General features: G+C 36.3%; 1 protein-coding gene across 50 annotated transcripts in view; it reads right to left on the bottom strand.

The window, feature by feature from the left end:
- Positions 1–7632: 7632 nt before the first annotated feature.
- The window catches only part of LOC127881401 (uncharacterized), a 66007-nt gene continuing 53250 nt past the window's right edge, over positions 7633–20389 (bottom strand). For 41 of the 50 annotated variants that reach the window (XM_052429205.1, XM_052429204.1, XM_052429208.1 and 38 more), the window contains one exon: positions 7633–9966. In XM_052429205.1, coding sequence (XP_052285165.1) covers positions 9598–9966 — 369 coding nt within the window. In that variant the 3' untranslated portion in view covers positions 7633–9597. The remainder of the gene's footprint in view (positions 9967–20389) is intronic. The other 9 variants (XM_052429243.1, XM_052429253.1, XM_052429252.1 and 6 more) reach the window with 1 other exon arrangement.

Raw genomic sequence — 20389 nt, 5'->3', positions numbered from 1 at the left:
TTTGCTGTTTTATTATTATTTTTAAAGATTGCACAACATGGATTTTACTTCTCATAAAATGAGACAAGACACAAGAAAGCATGGTCATCGGTTTATTTTCTCGACCCGAGATTTAGTGGATTAAAAAATCATTTTTGTTGATCTTTATTAAGTGGATTATTCATATTGTCTGATCCTATAAGACTTTAGACTAAACGTTTGTTAAACATGATTTTTAGATTGAGGGAATCCACAAAATTCACCAAAATTAGTGTACCAAGAATTATATAAATAATCTTGGTTCTTGGCATACAGCAGTGGTAATTTAAATGTACCTCAGGTTTTGAAGATTATCTATTCTAAAATCACAGTTGGTAATCTGAGCAATCACAGGTAGGACGATGTTTAATAAATATGTCCTAATGATTTGTCAGTGGTCAACATTTTTTTAAACCCAAAACCCCCAATCCAATGACCTTTTTATGCCTAAAAAAAGCTTAGAATTTAATTTCCCACAATTTCTTTACCAACAAAATGCCGAATTTGTGCAAAACCTGGTCACAGTAAACATTCCTGTGTACCTAAATAAGCTTTCTGCATGCACACTGAGACATTCAATGTGGTGTGAGACAGTCCTTGAACAATTCTAATTTTTAGCTCACCTGATTGCTCAGGTGAGCTTTTGTGACCGGTCTTTGTCCGTTGTATGCCGTCCGTCCGTAATAATTTGCTCGTATACACTCTAGAGGCCATATTTCTTGTCCTATCTTCATGAAACTTGGTCAGAAGCTTTGTCCCAATGAAATCTCAGCCGAGTTCGAAACTGGTGTGCCGGGTCAAAAAAAAGGTCACTAGGTCACAAAAAAAAGGAAAAACCTTGTAAACACTGTAGAAGTCACAATTCATGCCCAATCTTCATGTAACTTTGTCAAAATGTTTATCTTAATGATATCTTGGTTGAGTTCAAAAGTGGTTCCGATCCGTTGAAAAACATGGCCGCAAGTGGGGGGGGCAGTTTTCCTTATTTGGCTATAGAGAAACCTTGTAAACACTCTAGAAGTCACAATTTTTGCCCAATCATCGTGAAATTTGGTCTAAACATTGGTTCAATTAATGTCTTGGACGAGTTTGAAAATGGTCGAGATCGGTGAAAAAACATGGCCGCCAGTGGGCGGGGCATTTTTCTCTATATGTATATAGTGGCAGTTTTCCCTATTTGGCTTTAGAGAAACCTTGTAAACACTAGAAGTCACAATTTTTACCCAATCATCATGAAAGTTGGTCAAAAAATTGGTTTTATTGATATCTCGGATGAGTTTGAAAATGGTCGAGATTGGTGAAAAAACATGGCCGCCAGTGGGCGGGGCATTTTTCTCTATATGTATATAATGAAAACATGTGAACACAGTAGAAGTCACATTTTTGGCCCAATTTTCATAAAATTTGCTGAGAACATTTGTTTTCTTGATACGAGAGTCGAGTTCAAAAATGGTTCCAGTCAGTTGAATAACATGGCTGCTGGGAGGGGGGCAGTTTTCTCATTATGCCCGCCCACCTTTCGAAGAAGAGGGGGTATATTGTTTTGCTCATGTCGGTTCGTTCCTCCACCAGATGGTTTCCAGATGATAACTCATGAGCGCTTATGCCAAGTATCATGAAACTTCATAGATAAATTGATCATGACTAGCAGATGACCCCTATTGATTTTCAGGTCACTAGGTCAAAGGTCACGATGACCCGAAATAGTAAAATGGTTTCCGGATGATAACTCAAGAACGCTTATGCCTAGGATCATGAAACTTCATGGCTACATTGATCATGACTCCCAGATAACCCCTATTGATTTTCAGGTCACTAGGCCAAAGGTCAAGGTCACGATGACCCAAAATAGTAAAATGGTTTCCGGATGATAACTCAAGAACGCTTAGGCTTAGGATCATGAAACTTCATAGGTACATTGATCATGACTCGTAGATGACCCCTATTGATTTTCAGGTCACTAGGTCAAAGGTCAAGGTGACCCGAAATAGTAAAATGGTTTCTAGATGATAACTCAAGAACGCATATGCCTAGGATCATGAAACTTCATAGGTACATTGATCATGACTCGAAGATGACCCCTTTTGATTTTCAGGTCACTAGGTCAAGGTGACCTGAAATAGTAAAACCGTTTCTGGATGATAACTCAAGAACGCTTATGCCTAGGATCATAAAACTTCATAGGTTCAATGATCATGACTCGCAGATGACCACTTTTGATTTTCAGGTCACTAGGTCAAAGGTTAAGGTGACCTGAAATAGTAAAATGGTTTCTGGATGATAACTCAAGAACGCTTATGCCTAGGTTCATGAAACTTCATAGTTATATTGATCATGACTCGCAGATGACCCCTATTGATTATCAGGTCAAAGTCAGTGCCAAATAACGTTTTCACACAATGGCTGTCAAGGTCACGGTGACTCAAATTGGAAAAATGGTTTCTGGATGATAACTCAAGAATGCTTACGCCTAGGATCATGAAACTTCATAGGTATATTGATCATGACTCGCAGATGAAATAATGCTGAAACTTGACCAGGATGTTTGTCTGAACAATATCTAGGTCAAATTGACATTTGGTAAAGATTGAATGAACCAACTCCTCACAGATGAGCGAACTAGGGCCATCTTATTCACTATACACATTATGACTTATCCTTGTGGTTTCTGAGATAATTTTCAAAATAATTTACTATGTAATTATATTTGAATCTTTGGACCTCTAGATGTGGCAGATTTTACCCCAGGAGGGGCAAGATACAATTTTATTTCCTGAATGCCAAAGTTTTCACTATAGGCATTTAAGGAAAACAAGCAAAACCAAGGCAAGAGCCTAGTTTGAACCCAGGGGTTATATTTGGACAAACAGTGCTGAGGAATACCATATGATGTTACACACCAAATATTTAACCCCTGACCCTTGCGGTTTCATAAATTTTGAAAGTTATTTACAATATACTAGTATGTAATAAAAAAATAATGTGACCGCTTGGTAGTGGCAAGTTTTGACCCAGGGGGCACGATTTGAAACGACTAGACAATGTTAAACACAGAATATCAAGCCCCTGACCCTTTGGTTTTAGAGAATTCATTTTCAGAAGTTTTCATTTTAAAATCTATTTAAAGTTACGTGTCCAATCTCTGCAATTTTTTGACAAAAAAATATTCGGAAAACTTAAAAAGAGGGTTCCTGTGAAATTTCATACAAATCTGCCAAGAGTTTAAGGAGAATTCCTTGGAAAAATTTAACTGATCAACCTCGCGCAAACAACATCCTAGAGCCTTTCCATGAGCAATGTGTTCAGGTAAGATACACAAATTAATTCTGTAGTAAACAATCAGACAAGAAGCAATAATTATGCCAAATCTTGTCAAAGCCAAAATTCCTTTCTTATTTTTTTTAGCAATCATCTACATATTAAGGTTACGTTAATGTGAAAGTTTAAGCCAGATCCAGCCAGTAGATTTTCAGAAGTTGAAAACAAAATTTTGTGACTTAATATTCTACAGTGGAAAAAACGGACAAATGATCAGTTTAAACAAAAAATCGTTACAAATTTAAATGTCATTCAAATCACAGAGGTCAAAGCTAAATCCAACACTTAGTAAAACAGGAGATAACAACTTTAGATTAAAAGCATGAACAAGAGATGTGTTCGTCAGAAACACAATGCCCCCTATTGTGCCACTTTGAAATAAAATTTCAATATATCATTTGGCAGGTTTAGAAATTATCTCCCTTTTTATAGCTTATTACTTCTCTTGGTTTGTATTTTTTGACTTTTGACCTTGTTTTTTATTATATCCTTTAAAACAATATTACTTCCCTTGTGAAATTGATCTGTACCTACCAAATGATATAAAATAAAATTATCTCGCTTTAAAGCTTGTTACTTCCCTTGGACTTTGTTTTTTGACCTTGAAGGATGACCTTGACCTTTCACCACTCAAAATGTGCAGCTTCATGAGATACACATGCATGCCAAATATCAAGTTGCTATCTTCAATATTGCAAAAGTTATGGCCAATGTTAAAGTTTTCGGACGGACGGGCGGACAGACAGTTCAAATGCTATATGCCACCCTACTGGAGGGCATAAAAACAGACAAAGAGCATAGTTATTTTTGAAATTATCTACACATATAGGTCATTTGACTGCAAGTTTGAGCAAGATACACCAAGTAATTAAAGAGGAGTTGAAAACAAGCTTTTGTAGGTACAGACAGACAGGTGCCATGTTTAATGCATTGTTTTTGGTAATTATTAATCATATGGTTTCTATAAATGTTATTGCGATTGAGCATCTGCGTTTAGTCGAGGAAATGTATTTACACCACTCATTCCATTTCTTAAAAACAAAATACTAGTAGTTTCCAGTAATATAAACATTATTTTTCATCATTAGAACAACACCCTTTTAAAGTGCATTAATTTTGGTGGACTGGGACTGCACATGACATTAAAATATTAATCCTCTAACCAATACAATTTATGTAAATAATCTTTGAACATCTTTTCTTTATCCATCAAAAGACTGTTTTTCTCAATTTGGGAAAAGGGCCTGGCCTTCCATTTTGAGGAAAAAACATATAAAAAACTGAAGGGGAAAAATAACATTGTAATTTGGGGGAAATTGCAACATGTTGAAGAAATTCTCTTGGGGGAAGCGGCCTTTCTGTAAGGAGAAGGGGCCTATATAAGGCCCTAATTAAAGAAGGAAAACAAGCCCTGACAGAGCTTTGCTTCTTTGCAGATATTTGGTAAGCACCATTCAAGGTGCACACAACGAACATTTCTGTTTTGTGTTTTATTTCTTTCTAAACATCATAACCTTGTTGTAACATTGGAAACTGTCTATACAACTATATGGACAAACAAGCTGTTGTAACATTGGAAACTGTCTCTACACAACTATATGGACAAACAAGCCGAACAAAACTCTGCTAACTCATTCAACAACAAAAAATGTTTTAACATGATCAAACTGTTAAGTGTACACAAATGCAATCTGACAAAGTAAATGTACATGAATTCTGTCAAAAACACATAAACCATTCACAAACAGACAGCCTTACAAGTACATGAATTATATCATTCAGATCTAGAATGTAAAAAAAACAATATGACAAGTACATAGCACTCTCAACTGTAATAAAACACACAAAACGAAAATGATATTGGATTTGTGATAGTGCACTTGACTAGAAAAAACTATATACGGACATTTGCCCCTTCATGAAATCAGGACTAAACGGACATCTGCCCCTTCACACAAATTCTTAAGGTGGACATCTGCCCCTTCACTCAAATTCTCAAGGTGGACATTTGCCCCTTCACTCAAATTCTCAAGGTGGACATTTGCCCCTTCACTCAATTCTCAAGGTGGACATTTGCCCCTTCACTCAAATTCTCAAGGTGGACATTTGCCCCTTCACTCAATTCTCAAGGTGGACATTTGCCCCTTCACTCAATTCTCAAGGTGGACATTTGCCCCTTCACTCAATTCTCAAGGTGGACATTTGCCCCTTCACTCAAATTCTCAAGGTGGACATTTGCCCCTTCGGAATATATTTCTGTAGTGCCTATGGTTGTGAATTCAATGATGGTTTGACAAGAGTTCATTCATGATATGCTTATATGATAAGTGTTCCTTCAAATGAATTAATTTAATTTAAACAGAACTCAACTTAGTCATTTTAATTTTGTTATTTGTGTCATTGAATAATTTTAGAAATATTTATTTTTGTAATTAAGTATTTCATAAAAGATAATTCCATTATTATATTTAATTAATGTTCTATTTCAAATATATTTACATTTAAATGCATTATCTTTTATGCTCTAGATCGATAACTTCATGAATTAAAAAATTCAGACCACCTCTTTAATGTTAAAAAAAACAACAGCTACATTAATTAGTTGCTAAAAAAATGTCACAGTTATTTTCACAGGTATACAAGTGACAAAACAAGTATAATTAATTGCTTTTATGCTTTACTTTTGATGCTATAGATCAATACCTTAAAGGGATCTTTTCACGGTTTGGTAAAGTGACAAAATTGAAAAAAGTAGTTTCAGATTCGCAAATTTTCGTTTTAGTTATGATATTTGTGAGGAAACAGTATTACTGAACATTTACAATAGTCCAATAAAGCCATTATATGTATCTTTTGACGATTTGAAAACCTAACAAGAGTTCCGCGGTCGGAGATGACCGCATTGAAGCCGGATTTTTTATTTAAATGACAGGAAAGTACCTTTCGTGTTTTTGTCAATGCAATACTTAAATTACTGAAATATTGTTCAAAGGTCAAAATGAAATGTAGTGACCTTGACCTTCAAATGAATGACATTGAAATGAGCAGTGGTGATCTTCTAGTACTGGCCAACCTTTATGTCAAGTTTGAAGACTCTAGGTACAAGCATACCAAAGTTATAACATGGAATAAGAACTTTAACATTTTTACCTACCAAAGTTATAAGAACTTTAACATTTTTACATTCAAGGTCACAGTGACCTTGACCTTAGAATGAATGACCTTGAAATGACCAGTGGTCATCTAAGTGTGCTTGCAAACCTTCATGTCAAGTTTGAAGACTCTATGTCCAAGCATACCAAAGTTATAACAATTTTAACATTTTAACATTTAAGGTCACAGTGACCTTGACCTTCAAATGAATGACATTGAAATGACCAGTGGTCATCTTCTAGTACTGGCCAATCTTTATTTCAAGTTTGAAGACTCTAGGTACAAGCATACCAAAGTTATAACATGAAATAAGAACTTTAACATTTTTACATTCAAGGTCACAGTGACCTTGACCTTCAAATGAATGACCTTGAAATGTCCAGTGGTTACTTACTAGTTCTGGCCAACCTTCATGTCAAGTTTCAAGACTCTAGGTCCAAGCATACCAAAGTTTTAACAACTTTAACATTTTTACATTCAAGGTCACAGTGACCTTGACCTTCAAATGAATGACCTTGAACTGTCCAGTGGTTACTTACTAGTTCTGGCCAACCTTCATGTCAAGTTTCAAGACTCTAGGTCCAAGCATACCAAAGTTATAACAACTTTAACATTTTTATATTGAAGGTCACAGTGACCTTCACCTTCAAATGAATGACCTTGAAATGACCAGTGGTCATCTGTTAATCCTGGCCAACCTTCATGTCAAGTTTGAAGACTCTAGGTCCAAGCATACCAAAGTTATACCATGAAATAAGAACTTTAACATTTTTACATTCAAGGTCACAGTGACCTTGACCTTCAAATGAATGACCTTGAAATGACCAGTGGTTACTAACTAGTTATGGCCAACCTTCATGTCAAGTTTCAAGACTCTAGGTCCAAGCATACCAAAGTTATAACAACTTTAACATTTTTTATATTGAAGGTCACAGTGACCTTGACCTTCAAATGAATGACCTTGAAATGACCAGTGGTCATCTGTTAATCCTGGCCAACCTTCATGTCAAGTTTGAAGACTCTAGGTCCAAGCATACCAAAGTTATACCATGAAATAAGAACTTTAACATTTTCGAGCACGCCGCCCGCCCCCCCCGCCCGCCCGCCCCCCCGCCCGCCCGACAACATCAATCTATAAGCCGAGATTTTTTCGAAAAAAATCCGGCTAAAAATTATAAAGCGTTGCAATGCAAAACCATTAAATAATTTGGAGAGTTCTGTTGTTGTCGTTTAAATTTACGAAACTACGAAGATTGCTTATATATCAAGTATAAAATACTTAAAATGTGTATACCCGGCGGAATAGCTGAGAGGGCTATTGCGTTTTTACTTCAGACTTACTCCAGGACTCCGAGGGGTCACTGGTTTGAGCCCTGGTACCGGCCCTTTTTTAAAATTTTATTCTTGATTTTTAAGATCCAATGTTTACATTTATCAATATAAAGCATTTAATGACAAACTTTAAAATATGCCAAAATCTGTGAAAAGGCCCCTTTAATTTAATTGAATAATAGTTTTCACAGTTATTTTCACAGTTATACAAGTGTCAGTAGTTTATTAATTGATAGATACAATGTGAACATTGTATGTGCTTTTAATCATTAACAAATTATTATTAGCTTAGCGCTCTAAAAACTCACACATGCTTTTATATTTTTTCATATATAAGCACTCATGAGCATGCATGTTTGAAAATTATTAAATAAAGATAATGATACAACATTATTAGACATGTGCTTTAAAAACTCATGCTATTATATTATGTTATATATTAGCATTATTATGTGCATGCATGTTTGAAAATTAGTAAATAAAGTTGTGCTTTAAAACTCACGCTATTATAGTATTGTCATATATTAGCATTATCATGTGCATGCATGTTTAAAAATTAGTAAATAAAGTTGTTCATTTAAAAACTCGCGCTATTATAGTATTGTCATATATTAGCATTATTATGTGCATGCATGTTTGAAAATTAGTAAATAAAGATAATGATAAAAAAAAATGTTTGTTATTAATGCAATAGAGGGGAAATTGCCCGAAGGGGCAAATGTCCACCTTGAGAAATTGAGTGAAGGGGCAAATGTCCACCTTGAGAAAATGAGAGAAGGGGCATATGTCCACCTTGAGTATTTGAGTGAAGGGGCAAATGTCCACCTTGAGAATTTGAGTGAAGGAGCAGATGTCCACCTACATAATTTGAGTGAAGGGGCAGATGTCCATTTAGTCCTGATCTCATGAAGGGGCAGATGTCCGAAGGGGCAAATGTCCTACATTCAGAAAAAATAACGAAATTCAGTAAATCTATTTAGTGAAACTTCAATTTTACGAGGACACAAGAGATGGTAATAAATACACATTTTGAGCATTATATGACTTGAATTCTGCAGGGACACTCTTAAGACCGTATGAAAATACTCAATCAAATATGAGCCTCACTCTGTGAAAAGGGGGTTTAATGCAAGTGCGTAAAGTGTTGTCCCAAATTAGGCTTATCAGGGACAACACTTTCTGACTTAACTGGATTTTCTCTAAGAAGAGACTTCCTTCAAACAGAAAATACCATGAAATCAGAAAGTGTCATCCCTAATTAGGACAACACAACACTTTACTTACATGCATTAAACCCCCTTTTCACAGCGTGGCTCATATGTATGTATAATATGTGAAAGTGCACTACACTGTGCACAAATACACAATTCAATAAATCAATGAAGTCTTGGTTTGAAATAAATGTGCTTAACTGTATAAAATTCTGACATGACACACAAGACGGTTCAATGATACATGATTTGAAAAAGTAAATTGACTGTGAAACAACAATAAGTCCATATGTCAATTCAGGTGTTTATCTGCAGCAGTTGCACTGCCATATGTTCAGATGCAACCTTTTCACATAGTGTGGTACAGGTTGACTTAGACTAGCACAGCCCTTGAAGGCTCCCCCAGCTGTGCACCATTCTGGGAAATCAAAGCTGATTGCACAAGCGTAAGGTGTTGTCCCAGATGAGCATGTGTGGACTGCACAGGCTAATCTGGGAAAGAACTTAACGCACATGCATTAAGCCCATATTTATCAGAACAAGGCTCACATGTCAATGTAGGTGTTCATCTGCAGCAGTTGCACTCCCTCCACAACTTCCAATGCAGGCTCTTCACGTACAGGCTGACTAGCACAGCCCGCAAAGGCTCCAACACGAGGGCAAACTCTAGCAGACTGGCAAGGAAGTAACACATCCACTCCTGCAGCTCCTTGTCACCCAACTGTGCTCCGATGACTGTCACATACACCGTGCACAGGACAATCCAAGCAAACAGCAGGAGCAGGATAAGGGACTTAACAAAACCTCGCAGAGGTTTACGGGCCTCCCCTGTGCAGTCATGCTCAAGCTGGTACAAGCCAGCCCTTGTCAGTGTTTGTGAGTCATCCCCTTCCTCTAGCATGTAGTAGGAATCCATGATATTGGAGATGTGCACCTGAGATGATGCAGTGAAATGTAAATAGTAAAGCAATTAAACAGTTTTGTAATATGATTACCGATATATAATGTACAATTGAGCCAGTCTCTGGGAATACAGGGTTTGATGAATCTGTGTTAGGTTTGGCCCCTTGTCAGGGACAAAACTTACGGCCTACATGCTATTTTTCGTTCCATGGATGACTCTCCAATGTATAAAAAATCCAGTTAAGATGGAAAGTGTTGTCCCTGATCTGAGACGACACTTTACTACACAGATGCAGTAAACCCTGTTTTCCCAGACAAAGGCTCATATACATTGGAATATTATACTTCATATTTTTTTTAAATGAAATATAAAACTGGCAGGACTCCCAATCCTTATGGCCCACAAAATGTGTGCTGGGTAACTAGAATTTATTAATACCGGTACACTTTTATTAACCCGTAACGTGTATTACTGTAAGAACAAGTGTCAAAATGGTAGTTAATATTACCAATTTGTTGATCTGAAAAAAAACTGCAAATCTGATTTGTTTAAATAATTTGAACCACAATTATGTTGGCCCAAGTGGTAATATTTATTACAACCAGTACTTCAAATTGATATACACATAAACATGGACAAATGATCAAGTAACAATTATTTCTATTCTTCATGCATACAAAAAGTATTTTAAGTTTCTTACCGTAAGTACTTTTTATGTATAAATTGTAACCTTTGCAAGGGAAATTGTGCACAGGAAAAGTTAGATTTATATTAAAAACCTTTCCAAAGAATGCTAACAGTGATTAAAATTAGCAAAAGCCAACAAGCACTGGTGAATTTATACCTGGCTTGCCAACATCCTCTTTTATATAGGCGGGTTTGTAAGATTTATTGGACTCAAGTAATAATAAAAGAATTCACCCTTGGTAGAACTGATTATTTCAATGTGCATGATACATTCAGAGTACAAACTTGCAATAACAAATGTAATGGATCAAATTAATGAATCAATAAATGTAAATCCTTCAATATAACATAATGGGCGACATGCTATTACTAGTTGTAAGACGAATTACCAGCTGCAAACAATAATTTGCTCTATGCATGTAAAACTCTTTGCAGAAAATAGAATGTAATAATGCACCATGTAGTTTTATATACCTATTAAAATACAAGAGGGTCATGATGGCCCTGTATCGCTCCACTGCTGAAAAAAGGCTGAAACAAATATTCTCTGCATGTGCAAATACTTAAATACAGGCCCTATTTAAGCACATGTACACTTTTGTGACCCCCTGGGCTTGGTCAAATTTAACCCCAGGGGAATAATTTGAGCAAACTTTGTAAAGGACTGCTTTATCTCACTACATGCACATACAAAATATGGTAGCCCTAGGTCCAAGAGTTAAGGACAAGAATATTTTAAAAGTTTTCACAAAATAAGCAAGATATAAGCGTATATAATGTTCAATTTTGTGACCCTACGGTCAGTGTCAAATTTGACCCAAAGGGCATAATTTGAACAAACTTGGTAGAGGACTATAAGATGTTACTGCATACCAAATTTGGTAGCCGTAGTCTGAATGCTTTTCGACAAGAAGATTTTTAAAGATTTCACAAAATAGACGCTTTATAAGCGTTTATTCAATTTTGTGACCCCCCAGGGCAGGGTCAAAGTTGACCCCAGAGGCATTATTTGAACAAATTTGGTAGAGGTTTATTAGATGTCACTACATACAAAATTTGGTAGCCCTAGGCCCAATGGTTATGGACAGAAAGATGTTTAAAGTTTTCACAAAATAGGCCCCATATAAGCGTATGTTCAGTTTTGTGACCCCCGGGCAGGGTCAAATTTGAACCAAGGGGCATAATTTGAACAAACTTGGTAGAGAACTATTAGATGTCACTACATACCAAATTTGGTAGCCCTATGCCTTATGGTTAAGGACAATAAGATTTTTAAAGTTTTCACAAAATAGGCACTATATAAGCATATAATTGATTTTGTGGCCCCCAGGGCAGTGTCAAATTTGACTCCTGGAGCATAATTTGAACAAACTAAGTGAAGGACTATACAATATCACTACATACCAAATTGTGTAGCCCTAGGCCTAATGGTTATGGACAAGATTTTTTTTTTTTCCACAAAATAGGCATTATATAAGCATATGTTAAATTTTGTGACCCCGGGGCAGGTTCAAATTTGACCCCAGGGATAAAATTTGAACAAATTTGGTAGAGGACTATAAGATGTCACTAGATACCAAATTTGATAGCCCTAGGCTGGATGGTTATGGACAAAGAAGACTTTTGAAGTTTTAACAAAATAGGCCTTATATAAGCATATGTTCAATTTTGTGATCCCCTGGGGCGGGGTCAAATTTGACCCCAAGGGCATAATTTGAACAAACTTGGTAGAGAACTATAAGATTTCACTACATACCAAATTATGTAGGCCTAGGCCCAATGTTTATGGACAAGAAGATTTTTTAAAGTTTTCACAAAATTGGCCTTATATAAGTGTATGTTCAATTTTGTGACCCCCAGGGCAGGGTCAAATTTACCCAAGGGGCACAATTTGAACAAACTTGGTAGAGGACTATAAGATGTCACTACATACCAAATTTGGTAGCCCTAGACCCAATGGTTATGGACAAGAAGATTTTAAAGTTTTCACAAAATAAGCCCTTTATAAGCATATATTCAATTTTGTGACCCCCGGGGCAGTTTCAAATTTGACTCCAGGGGCATAATTTGAACAAACTAAGAATAGAACTATTACATGTCACTACATACCAAATTTGGTAGCCCTTTGCCATACAGTTATGGACCAAAAGATTTTTAAAGTTTTAACACAATAGGCCTTATATAAGCATATGTTCAATTTTGTGACCCCAAGGGCAGGGTCAAATTTACCCCAGGAGCATAATTTCAACAAACTTGGTGAAGACTATAAGATATCACTACATACCAAATTTGGTAGCCCTAGACCCAATGGTTATGGACAAGAATTTTAAAGTTTTCACAAAATAAGCCCTTTATAAGCATATATTCAATTTTGTGACCCCTGGGGCAGTTTCAAATATGACCCCAGGGGCATAATTTGAACAAACTAAGAAGAGAACTATTACATGTCACTACACACCAAATTTGGTAGCCCTATGCCATACGGTTATGGACAAAATGATTTTTAAAGTTTTCACACAATAGGCCTTATATAAGCATATCTTCAATTTTGTGAACCTCGGGGCAGGGTCAAACTTGACCCCAGGGGCATAATTGGAACAAACTTGGTAGAGGACTATAAGATGTCACTACATACCAAATTTGGTAGCCCAATGTTTATTGACAAGAAGAATTTAGTTTAAAAAAAATAAGACCTTTATAAGCATATTATACAGGGTTCATACAGATTTTCTTGAATGATATTCAAGCACTATTTAAGCACTTTTCAAGGGAAAAAAATCCAAATTCAAGCACTTTTTTAGTCCGACATACTGAAAAATGTATAGTATTTTAGTGTCCAATACTGTTAACATTTTTCGCTAAATTGGTCCCTTCTTGCTTAACATTCTTTGTGACTTACAACAGTCTGCACTACCCTGATTCCGTAACAACTGTTTTAATAAAAAGTAAGATATTTCATTATGATATAGTACCGTAATTAACCAAAGGCATTACACATACCAAAACAAAACCTATCATTTGTATTGAGTATGTATTCTAAATGTTCACTCTTCTGGTGGCTTTACAACGCTGATTCCCCCATACTAGCCACCTCTATATCTCTTCTGCATACTTAGCATTGGCGTTGTCAATAACCTAAGGGTACTTCAAAAGCAACCCTTTCTGAAAAATGCACTTATTCACTGGCATATTTCAACTTGTTAGCACCGTCATGGCATAATGCATACAAATAAACCAAAGTAGACCAATTGGCGACAGATGAGTAGTATTTACCTCCCTTACATTATAAAACCCGTACCGATCCAGTACCTGCTAGTATAAACAGATCGGAACTGTCATAAATCTGGAAAAAAAACTACGACTTCGGACTCATGGAAAAGACATGAAAATATGTATTTTTACGCTTAGTAAAGGCACCGTGTACTTAAACAACCGCCACTAGCTGCGGTGTTCATCTCACTGTGTTCGCTAACCAATATGAACCCCGAGATGAGTGTTCAGATCAAATGTTGCGGGGCCGTTTGCCATAAGGCGAACACCGCGAATCACCGCAGACCCATAATATATACCGCCGTGTTCATCGTGTTCGCTTAAAATAAAATAATTCAACATAAACGTATTGTATTGATCCCTTTCATTTAAAAGTGATAATGAATAATGTATTTCACACCCATGCCCATGACAGTGTTTTATGTCTTATAAAACGCCGCGTAAAAAAGAAAACAGTGTTCGCACATAGCTGTAGGATACCGCACCTGAAGGAGTGTTAATTGAGTATTTGATTATTCAATTAACAGTTTGAAGCCAAGGAGAACTCGTAACTGATTGTAGTCATCGTATTATCCCGAGTCTCAAGATTCCCCGATACATAAGTTTCAACTGTCTCAATTGCATATATGCAACTTCTCCCATCTTTATCCATTACTCAATAATCCCATATATGCCCGATTTAAATTTTTAAAATCAAATTATGGGTGGGTAATATAGATGATTAAAGTCATAAACACAAACGTTTGCTATTTTCGAAAGTATCAAATGAATTTCCTCATATGATTCTATTTAAAGATTTGATGAAATAAGCGCCCAATCAGGACAGTTGTATTGCAACATGTGTAAATCATCTGACGGGGTTTGCACACATCGTGTACAGCTATTTTAGGTTACAATTTCTACATGAAATAAATGAATTTCTTTTTCTGAAAAAAAAAGCGCACGAAAATTGGCGTGAGTCAGATAGGAGGAGCAATCAATATCATCGGATCAATATGACGTGAAATTATCTGAAAGCTTGGAAATAATGAATCTGGTTTTAACATTTTTAATTGTTGTTATTTCATTTCAAGCACTTTTCCAGCCAAATTTAAGCACTTTCTAAGCACTTTTCAAGGCTATGGTTGAAAATAAGCACTTTTAAGCACTCCAGATCATTGTTAAGCACTTTTCAAGATAAACCTTGATTTTTAAGAACTTTTCAAGGTCTGTGCGAACCCTGATATATTCAATTTTGTGACCCCCAGAGCAGTTTCAAATTTGTCCCCAGGGGCATAATTTGAACAAACTAAGAAGAGAACTATTACATGTCACTACATACCAAATTTGGTAGCCCTATGCCATACAGTTATGGACAAGAAGATTTTGAAAGTTTTCACAAAATAAGCCTTATATAAGCATATGTTCAATTTTGTGACCCTCGTTGCAGGGTCAAACTTGACCCCAGGGGCATAATTTGAAAAAAACTTGGTAGAGGACTATAAGATGTCACTACATACCAAATTTGGTAGCCCTAGCCCTAAGGGTTATGGACAAAAGAATTTGTAAAGTTTTCACAAAATAGACCCTATATAAGCATATGTTCAATTTTGTGACTCCCGGGGCAGGGTCATATTTGACCCCAGGGGCATAATTTGAAGAAATTTGGTAGAGGTCTTTTAGAAGTCTCTACATACCAAATTTGGTTGCTCTAGGCCCAATGGTTATGGATGAGAAGAATTTGAAAGTGTTCACAAAATAGGCCATATATAAGCATATGTTCAATTTTGTGACCTCCGGGGCAGGGTCAAGTTTGACCCCAGGGGCATAATTTGAAGAAATTTGGTAGAGGACTATTACATGTCTCTACATACCAAATTTGATAGCCCTAGGCCCAATGGTTATGGACGAGAAAATTTTGAAAGTTTTCACAAAATAGGCCTTATATAAGCATATGTTCAATTTTGTGACCCCCGGGGCAGGGTCAAATATGACCTCAGGGGCATAATTTGAAGAAATTTGGTAGAGGACTTTTAGATGTCTCTACATACATGTACCAAATTTGACAGTCCTAGGCCCAGTGGTTATGGACGTAAAGATTTTGAAAGTTTTCACAAAATAGGCCTTATATAAGCATATGTTCAATTTTGTGACCCCCGGGGCAGGGTCAAATTTGACCCCAGGGGCATAATTTGAAGAAATTTGGTAGAGGACTATTAGATGTCTCTACATACCAAATTTGATAGCCCTAGGCCCAATGGTTATGGATGAGAAAATTTTGAAAGTTTTCACAAAATAGGCCTTATAAGCATATGTTAAATTTTGTGACCCCCGGGGCAGGGTCAAATTTGACCCCAGGGGCATAATTTGAAAAAATTTGGTAGAGGACTATTAGATATCTCTACATACCAAATTTGATAGACCTAGGCCCAATGGTTATGGACGAGAAAATTTTGAAAGTTTTAACAAAATAGGCCTTATATAAGCATATGTTCAATTTTGTGACCCCCGGGGCAGGGTCAAATTTGACCCCAGGGGCATAATTTGAATAAATTTGGTAGAGGACTATTAGATGTCTCTTCATACCAAATTTGATAGCCCTAGGCCCAATGGTTATGGACGAAAAGATTTTGAAAGTTTTCACAAAATAGGCCTTATATAAGCATATGTTCAATTTTGTGATCTCCGGGGCAGGGTCAAATTTGACCCCAGGGGCATAATTTGAAGAAATTTGGTAGAGGACTATAAGATGTCTCTACATACCAAATTTGATAGCCCTTGGCCCGATGGTTATGGATGCAGACCTGTTTACCCTACCCATTGCTTCTCAGTAGAATGGAGGGCATCTCTCAGTAGTTTTGGGCTGTTGTCAGTAGTTTTAACTTTTTAAATCATTTTGAGCATTAAAACACCATGACTGGGTCACATATCAGTTTAACGGTACATAAAGCATTAGATGAATGTACTTGCTAAAAATTAAATCTGTTAAATGATTTTATTTGCTTTTATTTGTTACAGCCTTTGCCATTTGGATTGGGAAAAATGGCGCGATAAACCATGAAATTGGAAAAAATAGCGCGATAACCATGAAATTGGGAAACATTAAGCATTATACATATGATTATAAGTAACAGAATTAAAATTGTTTTTAAGTGTATGTTTGACAGCATTGTTATATTATTAAGTGCTGCTTTAATGTCTTCTTACAATGAAGACAATATTTAATTAATATCCATCCACATGCATATTAAACTTACTATAATCTATAGATTCTTAAATACACCATTTGATCATAAGCTCTTTAAGAGTAGCTATTAATTTAATTCAGTATTTTTAAAAATTAAATATCATAAGGGGAAAACATAAACAAATATTGACAAACACCCTTTAGTGTTCTTGTTGTGTTAATAATGTATTAAATGGAGTTTAAATAATATATTTTATTTGTTTACCTTTCAATATCGTGCACTTGACAACCTCAGTTCAATGCTATTTCATTAAACTGTACAGCGTAACAAACATAATAAAGCAGAATATGCATATGAATCTGAGTATACACAGATCCACTAACATATAAATCAAATCATGTTTGTCTCTTTCCTTTTGCGAACGATCCTCATTATAATAAATGCTTTTACTTTGTGAGTAGACTGAACTACAATTTTCCAATACTTGTTTCAGTGACGCACATTCACGGTGCATATTTCTGATAAATATTTTATTTTTATTTTTATCTCAAACGTAGTATTTTGCATGAATTGACACACGCATTACATTATTCCCTATTGACCATATGATATCCGTTGTTAATTTGAATGATATTTATTATTTTCGCCGTTAATCGCAATTTCTCGTCTGCTTGCCGTCATCTTGGACTTGTGTACAAACAGGCGTGCTCAATCCCGATACATCAACTATCGTCGGTATTCTCCGCAATAGAGAGAGAGATGTGTATTCTGGATTGCAACGTAAAATCGTATATATTCGGCTAAATTTGCGAACCAATACGCAAGTCAGTTGTTGTTCAGTGACGACTCGACAAGCTCGATCAGCACTCGTTCCCCGGGAGGCTTGAATTTTAAACGCTTCTTACTACGCAAGCGCCAAAATAATTATGATTGATAAATTACCCGCAAAGACCAAAAATAAGCTAAAGTACGATTAAAAACTGAAATTTGACCATTTTGATCGATGGATCTGTAGTTTTTCAGTACAAATCCGTAGTGCGTAGTTTAGCCAAATAATCCATAGTAACTACGGCGAATCCGTAGAAGTAAACAGGTCTGTGGATGAGAAGATTCTGAAAGTTTTCACAAAATAGGCTTTATATAAGCATATGTTCAATTTTGTGACCCCCGGGGCAGAGTCAAATTTGACCCCAGGGGCATAATTTAAAAATTAAACGAGACTTACCTTGGTTAAGTCGATGTTTGAATGTAAGTCTATGAGTCATAGACTCACTGGAGGGATTAAATGAGATTGTGCGGCGCATGCGCAGATCAGGCTTTAAAGAAATTTTGTCATTATAATCCATAAGCAAGTCGTGGTACTATAAATCTAACGACTAAGTGTACAACTTGCTGTTCTAAAAAACCTTTACCAAATATGTGTGGGGAGGGGGGGCGGCATTTAATCCCTCCAGTGAGTCTATGACTCATAGAATAACATTCAAACATCGACTTAACCAAGGTAAGTCTCGTTTAATTTTTAAATTCTATTTCGTCATAAAACTGTACGTCTTAAATGAGATTTCAAAGCTGATAATGACAAAATTAACCATGTAATACAGTACTTACATGTACTCTAATGATGTTACTGTAAAACTGCATTTTCAAACATTGAATCGTCTTCAATGTTTAACGAATAGTACTTCTTAAATGTAGAATCTGCTGTCCAACCAGCACGCTTCATTATAACACTAATTGGCACATTGTTGTCTCGAGCTTTTGATGTTGATGCACTCCTGACACTGTGAGCACCATAAACTGTTACATCAATCCCCCGACTTAATCATGACTGTCCGTATCCAACGTGATACTGTGTCTTTAGAAACAGGCCCATGCGGCCTAATATAGCTGATTAACAGTTTCTTATTTGTGGATGGTCGGACTTTCTTAGTTCGACTGAGATACTCTTTCATAACAGTATATACACAAAGCCTCCTATCTGGAGGGTAACATTTTAACAAAAGAACTGAATAATCAAAGCCCGGCCGGCTTTGTTTTAACAATGAATCGAATTGTACAACAAACTGTGATTTTTCTTTAATTAACTTATTAACACTCAACAAATGAACTGTCTGGGATCGAGCGGCATTCGTTAATGCAATCAACATGACTAATTTCAGAGTCAATTCCTTCAATGACAAGTGTTTCACTGGCGAAAGGGATTTCAGATATGTTAGTACGTTTTGTACATCCCAAGTCTTGGTGTACTTAGATTTGCAGGGCCGCAAATTAAATACTTCTTTCATGAATCTAATAACCACTGGGTGAGAACCTGCTGGAACGTTTTCAAGTCTTAAAAACGATGACAAAGCTCCTCTGGCTGTATTAAGGCCACTATATCCTACTCCGCGTTCAAATTCTTCAGTCAAAAACTCCACTACGTCCTTTACAGAAACCGAAACTGAATCAATTTTGCACTTGTCACAATACCGAAACCATCTTGATATATACGTCTGATATTGTTTTTGGGTTCCGGATCGCCATGAAGACATGAGTATTTTGGTTGCCCTTCTAGAAAAACCTTGACATCTGAACGATTCCCGGACACTAGACATGCAATCAGAACTAAGTCTTTTGCCAGCGGATGGGTTTGATCGGAGTGTGGTAGATATAGAACTTTTTTGGTTGCCGGAAGAATGAAGGGCTCCTTTATAATCATTCCCATTTGTTTTGAAAACCAAGTTTGTGTTGGCCACAGGGGTGCTATTATCAAACACCTGGCTCTGTCTAAGGAAATTTTCTGAACGCATCGTCCCAGCATGCTGAAAGGAGGAAACACACAAGAGCATGAAAATACACTCCAATCAGTTGTAAATGCATCTACCAAATAAGAATTTGGTTCAGGCTTCCAAGAGCAGAAAACTGGCAACTTAGCATTTAGCCTTGTTGCAAACAAATCAATTTCCGGTTTTTCAATAGTTTGAGAGATTTTTCCAAACACATCAGGATACAAGGACCATTCTATTCGATCATTGAATCTCCTAGAGGGCTCGTCGGCCAAATTTTCTTTCCCAGCAATGTGAGAGCATGATAACCAGACATTGTTTTCTATGCACCAAAACCAAATTTGCTTTGTAAGCATATCACATTTATCAGAGCGAATGCCACCCATATTTGTTAGGTAGCCCACTGCTGTCGAGGAATCTGTTAAAACCTTAACATGTTTCCCTATGATTTCCTCTTTCAATGATTTAACAGCGAATAATATTGCTTTGAGTTCTAGGACATTAATATGCTCAGAACTTTCGTCTTTAGTCCACCTACCGCCTACTGTTCTACTTTCAATGACA

This window comes from Dreissena polymorpha, chromosome 5 (assembly GCF_020536995.1).
Source record: "Dreissena polymorpha isolate Duluth1 chromosome 5, UMN_Dpol_1.0, whole genome shotgun sequence".
Lineage (NCBI taxonomy): Eukaryota > Metazoa > Mollusca > Bivalvia > Myida > Dreissenidae > Dreissena > Dreissena polymorpha.
The sequence above is the reverse complement of the archived record's forward strand: the minus strand, read 5'-3'. Positions and strand labels throughout refer to the sequence as shown.